Here is an 8861-nt window from a genome sequence, read left to right as displayed (position 1 = left end):
CCCATCAATATTCAATTAGAATTTATAAACATCCACAAAGTCGGGTTTTTCTAACCCTCCCTGTCAGCTGCTGAAATATTCACAAGAAGGCACTTAAAGGATTAAGAAAGAAGGAGGATGAGCTTCATTGTCCAAGAATGGTGCTGGACCTCATCCCCCCTCTCAGCACAGGCAAGGGATGCCCATAAATCTGGGAGGATCTTTGTCTCCAGGCTGGAGATTTCTGCGAGCTTTAGGAAGCACAGAGACAGCTGAGCTGCTGAAAAGGAAAAATTTCCCATGAAAAACACAAAAGGAAAAACTCCAAAACAACAGAGAGCCATCAAATACAGCCCTGAGCAGCATTTTAAGGGAGGAGGCATGCAGAACATGGAATTGGAATATTTATTTTACACCTGGGAGCCACCAGGATGTTTGGAGGGTCTGTGCTGGATTTTGGCTGTTGGGAAACAGCTCCAGAAAAGCTGGGAGCTGGAGCCAGTCCTGCAGGAAACAGGGAGATGGCAAAGACCAGCTCAGCCCCAACAGGGATGTGGATTTTGTCTGGGAATTTGGCTGCTTTCATCTTCAGCAGCTAGAGGAGGGTGGGAAACCTGGAGAAATCTCTGTGTCCCTGGAGCTGCAGTGGGGATCCAAAGAACCAGAAAGGCTGGAAAAGATCAAGTCCAGCAGGGCCAGGTTCACCCCCAAACCTCAGCACTAACCCTGAGCACCAAATCTTTTTTTTTTTTTTTTTTAACATTTTTTTGAACAATGCCATGGAATTATTTGGGTTGGAAGGACCTTAAAGCCCCTCCAATGCCACCCCTGCCATGGGCAGGGACACCTTCCACTGTCCCAGGCTGCTCCAACTCCATCCAACAGAGCCTTGGACACTTCCAGGAATCCAGAGAAGTGAATTACTGCACCTTTCCCTAAAAAGAGAAACCACCCTTGCCTGCTGCTGCCCCGGCACGTGGGCAGAGAGCTCTGCCACTGGAAGGAGTAAAGAAATTAAAGTTATAAAAACACAAGCAGCACAACGGGGCCGCTGCTGCTTTTGCCCCCAGCAGGTCACTGGGACTGGTGCTGATGGCAGCAGCACAGGAATGGGTGAGAAAAGCTAAAAATATGCAAACCCCCCCCCCCCAATTCTCCTCATAAATCCATCTGAGCACGCCAAGAAATCCAAACTGTGCAATAATCCAAGTGCAGCACTCGCAGTGCTCCTGCACAACCCCGAGGCTGAGAGCTGTTCTCCCTGGGGAATGCTCCAATGTAAATATTCTCCAGAGGGGAGACTCCAACAGAAATCTGTGTGCACATCCAGCTCTCTGCATCCAGCAGAGTCACATCGGGGCCATTCCCATCCAGGAATCCATCCCCATGCCCTGCCAGGACCTGGCTTTCTGCCTCTGGATCCCCTCACACCTGGGGAGAGGCAGGAATATCCCAACCTCTCCCCAGAGTGCTCACAAACTGTTTGGCCTGGAGCTGATTGGAAAAATTTTAATTCTTGAATCCATCACTGACCTCAGCAAGGTGAAGCACACAAAACCAAAATACTCCCTGCAACCTGAAATAAAGAAACCTGAAGGGGGATAAACCTCCAGGTGCCTCTCTGCAGTGCAAACTGCTCACCAGAGGTGCAAAAACAGCACCACAACACCTGAATTTGCTTCTGTCTGAGCTTCCAATCAGCCAAAAATCCTGTTAATTGCTTCTCCTGTGCTCTTGGAAACAGCAAACGGGAGATGAGCAATGCCCACGCTGATAAACCAAACTAAATACAAAACATTAAATACAAAATATTCACTGCAACCTGCAGGGGAATAAACCCCCAGGTGCCTCTCTGCGGGGCAAACTGGTCACCAGAGCAGGGGAAACCTCAGGGTGTCACCTGTGCCTTGGGTGCAGCAGCTGAGCTTTTTTATAGATTGGAAGCAAAGGTGGTGATTCTTTGGTTTTTTTCCCCCAAAAATGAGTCACTCCTAAGCACTGGTGAGCTCTGTAACAGCCACAGGATGATCGAGCTGCACTTCAATACAGTCCCAGCTCTGGTAACTTCCCTTGCAGGTCACAAAGCCCAGAAATGGCCAAAATGCCACATAAAAAAATCCCAAATTAGCATCCAGAAGTGGGGAGAGTTGAAATGTTCTGGTCCTGAGGCTGGGAAGTTTTCTGTCTGCCCTAAACAGCAGCAATTTCAATGCACACAGGGATCTCCCACCTACCTTGGTCAGCTCCTGGGCGTTGGCCAGGTTGTCGACAGCGATGGCCAAGAAGACGTTCAGCAGAGTATCTGTGGGAGCAGCTCAGGAAAAACTCCTCACACAGCACAGGCAGCAATTATTCCCCTCCTGCTGCCCCTCTTTTCCCCCTCGGTGTTTTATGGATTGACCCCTGGAAGCTTTGCCACCATTCCCAACTCAGCCACCCCTGCAGGGGCTGGACACACATTTGTCCTTCCCTGGAGAGGGAACAGGGCCAGAGGGGTTTCACCCCACCAGAGGAGCAATGTGGGTCCACCTGGTGTCACACAGACACCACAGGCCCTGGTTTTCCATCCCTCCAGCCCAGAAATGCAGATTTCACCCTCATTTTCCCCTCTTGTTTAAAAGGACACCCAGTGGAGCTGCAGGAAATTGGTCATTTTAAGCCAGTATTTGCATATTTATATGCACAGATAAAGGTGGAGGCGTGGAGTGTGTGAAGAATGGAGCTCAGGTCACTGCTGCTGGGAGGCAACGATCCTGGCTTATCCCACTGGAGTCAGGATGACAGTGAGGCCACCCCAGACATCCCGAGCCCCAGAGCAGCACACCCAGCCCTGCTAATGAGCTCTGCTGATAAAACAGCCCCTAAGCCTGGCCTAAACTGCACAGAGCCCAGCTAAACCAGGGCAGTGCCCACACCAGCTTAGGACTCTCGCAGAGCTCTGCATTTGCTCACTGAGACATAACCCCAGCCTGGAATTATTTATTCCTATTTAACTTTCATTTTTCCACTTAATGATTTCAGCTATTGCTGATTTTATTGTTGTTATTCCAGCCCCGTGGCTGCAAAACGGCCCCAGAGCAGCCATAAATCAGCTGCCTTTGCACAGGGAAGGAGGGCAAGCAGAGCAAAACCACGGCAAAACCACTCTCCCAAGGAGAAAATGCATTTGGCTCTTGCACATCACCTGGGGACAGCAGAGCTGCTCATTCCAGAGCTCTGTTTGCTCCTCCAAATGGGAATGTGCATGGGAATGGTCCATAAATCCAGTGAAAGCACTGCAGGAGTTTTAGGAAATTAATCCAGGTATTTGCAGGAGGCTCCAGAAGAGCTGGAGAGGGACTGGGGACAAGGCATGGAGGGACAGGACCCAGGGAATGGCTTCCCAGTGCCAGAGGGCAGGGCTGGATGGGAGATTGGGAAGGAATTGTTCCCTGGGAGGGTGGGCAGGCCCTGGCACAGGGTGCCCAGAGCAGCTGGGGCTGCCCCTGGATCCCTGGCAGTGGCCAAGGCCAGGCTGGACATTGGGGCTTGGAGCAGCCTGGGACAGTGGGAGGTGTCCCTGCCATGGCAGGGGGTGGGATGGGAAGGGCTTTCAGGTCCCTTCCAACCCAAACCAGTCTGGGATTTTCTGTTCCCCTGCCTTGGGCTGTGGGGTGGGAGGGTGAGGGCAGGACTGGGGTGAGCATGGTGAGAGGGAGGAGCCAGAAATCCCTCCTGGGAGAGCAGGAAATCCCTCCTGGGAGAGCAGGAACAGCCAGGCCTGAGCTCCCAGGGTGCTGTCAGCCTGCAGGGAAATTTTGGGCATCCATGGCCTCCGGGCCCTTCCCGTTGTTTCCCATTCCTTCGAGGGCTCTCTGGAGGAGTACCGGGGAGTTGCTGCCAGGCAGAGGAGCCTGGAGTGGTGCAGGGCTGATCCCCCTCTCCCAGACAGAAATCCCGGTGTCCCTGCAGCTCCACCCTGCCTCAGGTGCTCCAGAGCCTTGTCCCACTTTCACGGATCAGGAGATTTCCCAAAGGACCAAAGCTGGCCCAAAACAGCGGCTCAAAGCCCCTCTGCTTTCCCTCTCCAAACAGAATCCAGCCCAGACTTCAGCACCAGACATTCCCAGCTCGAATTCCCACTGAGGGAGTGTCTCCAGAGCCTGGATGCCCATCGGATCTGGAGCCTGCAGGAAGCAGGAGCTGGATTCATCCCTTCGGATGTTTTCTGCATCCTCACTGTCTCCAAGCCCTGCAGAGCACAGGATGCAGAGCCCTGGGATTTCTCCAGCCAGGAGCCAGCATTGCTCCATGTCATGGAGGTTTTTTCCATCGCAGGATGATTCCTCTGGGACAGAGAGAGGTTTGGAATGTGACTCCCATCCCCTGCTCCTTCCCCTATCCCAGCAGGACAGCAAGGAGTGGCTGGGAGCATCTCGATCCCAGTGAACCCAGTGGATGCAGAACAGGAGAAAATGGTGCTGGAATCATCACCCCTCCCACAAAGAGCCAGATTTTTCCATTCCAAAGACATTAATTCCCCCTTTCCTTTGAGGGTGGGGGGCTGAGGGCACCCCTGGGCTCCTGGTCTGTGCTGGGTGTTTGGGTTTCTTCCTCTGGGGTGCTTCCAACACGCTGGAAACACTTCCAAGCCTCCTCCTCTGAGAATAAATGTCTCAGCAATAAAACTGTCTCCCTGCCCCTGCCTCCCACACAAATGCTGGAAGTGGCTCATGCATCACAAACAACCCCTGGAAATTGAATTAATTCCTTTTTATCAGATCAGCCCGGCTTGATCCATTTCCAAGCAGACACAGTCTGGCAGATTTGGGAGTTTCTGCCCCAAAAAAGGTCCCTCAGTCCTTTCTGCAGAGCCGGGGGATTCCCAGATTTCTCCCAAACTCCAGGCTCTGGCTCAGGCTGTGTAACCTGGATGAGCAGTGCCTGGAGCCAGGAATCAGCTCCTGCCTGGCATTGAGGGGCAGGGAAGGGCAGCATCCTCCAGGCAGTTCCTGCTTTTCCCTTCAGGCTCCTCTGTAGTTTTTCTTGGAGTTTTTTTCCTTTTTTTTGGCCTCAACAGATGCCTCAATTTATCAATTAAGTGGATAACAGTGAACACAGGCATGGTGTAATTTCCTGGAAAATGGACCAAATCCTGTTGTTATTTTGATCATAAAACTTTCATTAAACCATTTCTGGTTCCACACAGACTCTCTGGAAATGGAAACGTAACATGAGGCACTTCCCGCTTAGCAAAACAAACTTTTCCTTGCTGTGATCCCTTGAAAAAGCAGATGGATTCAAAGAACCAAAAATGGATTCCAAGAGCCAAGTGCAGTGAATCCAGCAGCATCCCACCTTCCTTCCTCAGGAAAAGGAATAATCCCAGAGCCCTGAGCAGCTCTGGGAGGAGAAGTGAGTCCCTCAGGTTTAAAAAGGGCAGGTTTTGCCAGCTGACCCCAAATCGCCCATCCCAGTTCTCCAACGAGGTTTGATCCAGCATCCCCAAACTCTTACAAGTGGCCTCACCAAACAGCAAAGCTCCCAAAGTGACAATAAACCCCCTGCCAGCAGAGGAACCCAGGCTCAGCATCCCAAAGGGCTCAGACTTTGAGATAAGAAAATAAGAGTGGAAAGTCCAATTGAAGAATTGAAGTCTCAGTATTGCAGAATCCCAAAATGATTTGGAAGGACCTTAAAGCTCATTTTGTTCCACCTCCACCATGGGCAGGGACACCTTCCACTACCCCAGGCTGCTCCCAGCCCCAATGTCCAGCCTGGCCTTGGACACTGCCAGGGATCCAGGGGCAGCCCCAGCTGCTCTTTAAAGCTGGAAAACTTTAGAAGTTGGTGAAAAAAACCCCCAGGACATTCCCTAAGTTTTTTTTGGCTGTTATTAATCTTTGTCAGCCAATTCTTCCCTCTCTCTCTGTGCTCACAGAACTCCATGTGCAGCAGACTCATCCCAACCTGCAGGATCCAGGGAGAATCAAAGAATCTCACCTGGCACATCCTCCTCCCTTCCTAAATGCTTCCAAGGAGCTCAAGCTGTGCCACCAGCACGGGGCTGTGGGAAAAGGGCACGGAAAAGGCACTGGAGACATCTGGAAGAAGCCAGGAAAGCCACCCCTGGATCACCTCAGCAGCAGGAGGGAAACAAGACAGCTGCACCTGCCAGGATGAGATTTAGGGAGAAGGTGGATGAGGTTTCCACTCTCCAAATCCCAAATCCACAGCAGGGGCAGCAGGTTCCTCCTCCTGAACATCCCCTGCTTTCCCCTGTTAATGAAAACCAAAGGCCAAAGGAGAACTCCCGTTGAAATTAAAGGTGAGGAAGGGAATTAATGCCCTGTTCCTCAAAAACGCTGGATCTGAGGTGAAAAGTCCCTCCCTCAGCAGTGCTGTCGAGCCTGATTACAGCTTAATCTCATTTCCAAATGCCAAGCCCGGAGGATTTAGAGCTCTCCCTGCCTCCCTGCTCGCCACTGACCCAGTTTTCCAGAGCCTGGTGCTTCTGGAAGGGCCGTGCTGCCGCCGGGAATGGGATAAATCCCGTGGAGACACTCATGTGACAGGCACAGCTCCCACTGCCTGCTCTGCTCTTCCCTGTCTCTGCTCCTCATCCCGAGGAGAGCATTCCAGCAAAGCCAAAGGGCTGGAGCTGTGCCATCCACGGGCACCGATGGCATCGATGGCACGTTTTGTCACCTCCACTCCAGCTGGAGCAGCCCGTTTCTGCAGGAACTCTGTCTTCAGCCCCAGTATTGCCCCCAATTCACCTCTCCCTTTCTCCTGCATCTCCCAGCCCAAACAAGACTCCCAGGAAAAGAGGAACGCTGGGACTGTAACCAGCAAGGAGGTCGGGAAATCCTCGTGGGAGCTCCTGGGTGGAGCAGCAGCGCTTTGGGGCCTTCTCATCCCACTTTGGGGCCTTCTCATCCCACTTTGGGGCCCTCTCGTCCCACTTTGGGGCCCTCTCGTCCCACTTTGGGGCCCTCTCGTCCCACTTTGGGGCCTTCTCGTCCCACTTTGGGGCCCTCTCGTCCCGCTCAGCAGAACAAACAAAGCAGCCCAGGCTGCCTCGTCTCTGCCACAATTCCTGGGTTTCCTTTTTTAGGGATGCTCCCTCTGGCTCCACACAGCTGCAGCCAGCAATCACAGAATCAGTCACAGAATCACAGAATCAGTCACAGAATTGGTCACAGAATCAATCATAGAATCAATTACACAATCAATCACTCAATCACAGAATCAATCACAGAATCAATCAGGCTGGAAAAGCCCTTTGAGATCCAGTCCAGCCTAGACCTGTCACTCCCTTGTCACCCAGACCCACATCCAGTCTTTTCTTTAACACCCCCAGGGATGGGGACTCCAAACCTCCCTGGGCAGCCCATCCCACTGCCCAATCACTGCTTCTGGGCACAGCTTCTCCCTGATGTCCAGCCTAACCTTCCCCTGGTGCAGCTTGAGGCCGTGCCCTCACACCAATGATGCTGTAGCTGCTTGATGGTGGCAGTGTCACAGAGCATCGGCCACCCCTGGGACAGGCACAGAGCAGCCACAGCCCCTCTGCTCTCCCGGCTCTCCTCATCACACCCAGCTGCTCCCTCAGGGAGCTGCTTTGCTTGTTTATGTATAAAATATAACGTACACATAAAATATCCCCTCCCTTCCCAAATCCCACCCCGGTGTCCCTCTGTTCCTGCCTCCCTGGACCTCTGGGACACACCACCCCTTCCCCAGCAGATACCCTGGGATATCTGGGGGATGAAAGCTCCCAGATTCTTGTTACCCTCAGGAGATTTCCATCTCTCAGAATAAAAAACCAGACATTTCCTGTGCCAAGGCTTGGAACACTGAACACTCCCAGAGCCTGAAACTTAAGATCCAGAATTAAATTTGAAGAATTATGTGGAGATGAGATAATTTGGGGCATTTGGGAGAGCACAGCTGGTTAAGCTGCCCCAGACAAAGGCACCAAGAGAATGAAGCCTCATCTCCACCATCATCTACTCGTTTCCACCAAACCCATCTCAATCCTCCCCTGACTAAAAACAAACTCTTTGTGAACATATTCAAGGTCCTGCTCTGACCTGTCCTTGATTCTTTCTCCCACAATCTAAATTAACTCTTAACAGAACATTTGCAAGGAAAAACATTACAATTAAAATGAAATTTCTTTAAATTGAATTAAAAATAGTTACATTGGTGTAAGAAAAGCGACACCAAGTTGGACAACTTACCTTCAGCTCTCACCCCAAAGCGCTGCCACGGCAATAATTTGCTTTTTAAAGTATAAGGCTGTGAGAATTTAGGGAAAACTGGGCATTTCTGAGAGGCTGGGAAGGACTGTGCCAGCCAGGACATCCATGGAAGGATACAGTTACCAAACAGGGTGAGGACGATGAAGTAGATGGAGGAGAACATTCCCGAGTGGACGCCGCCCTGCGACTCGATCCCGTGGTACATCACAGCGTTCCAGTCTTCCCCCGTCAGGATCTGCACGACGAGAGCACGGAGGGACAAAGAGAAAGGGTCACTCACAGGAAAGAGAGGGCTGGAGGAGCCAGGCAGAGCGAAGCCATCCAGGAATGTCCCCAGGAAATGGATGAACACGTGGGGACACCAGGCCCAGCATCACCAGATGGGTGAGGGAGGGATTGTCCCGCTCTGCTCAGGGCTGGGGTGGCCTCACCCCGAGTGCTGGGGGAGTTTTGGGTGTCTCAGTATCAGAAAAAGATCTAAAGCTGTGAGGGAGTGCCCAGAGGAGGATGGGGAAGGGTCTGGAGGGGCCCGTGAGGAGCAGCTGAGGGCACTGGGATTGTTCAGCTGGAGCAGACTGAGGGCAGAGCTCCCCGGGGGCTGCAGCTCCTCCCCGGGGGCAGCTCCCCTCTCTCACC

General features: G+C 52.3%; 1 protein-coding gene across 1 annotated transcript in view; it reads right to left on the bottom strand.

Annotated features, from left to right (window-relative positions):
- Positions 1-8861, bottom strand: part of CACNA1B (calcium voltage-gated channel subunit alpha1 B) — a 261991-nt gene that overhangs the window by 87794 nt on the left and 165336 nt on the right. Inside the window, exons 16-17 of the mRNA XM_017740286.1 lie at positions 8343-8460; positions 2214-2281 (exon numbers count right to left, since the gene is read on the bottom strand). Of these exons, the coding sequence (XP_017595775.1) occupies positions 2214-2281; positions 8343-8460 (186 nt within the window). The remainder of the gene's footprint in view (positions 1-2213; positions 2282-8342; positions 8461-8861) is intronic.

The sequence above is a fragment of the Corvus brachyrhynchos genome, unplaced genomic scaffold (assembly GCF_000691975.1).
Source record: "Corvus brachyrhynchos isolate BGI_N302 unplaced genomic scaffold, ASM69197v1 scaffold305, whole genome shotgun sequence".
Lineage (NCBI taxonomy): Eukaryota > Metazoa > Chordata > Aves > Passeriformes > Corvidae > Corvus > Corvus brachyrhynchos.
The sequence above is the reverse complement of the archived record's forward strand: the minus strand, read 5'-3'. Positions and strand labels throughout refer to the sequence as shown.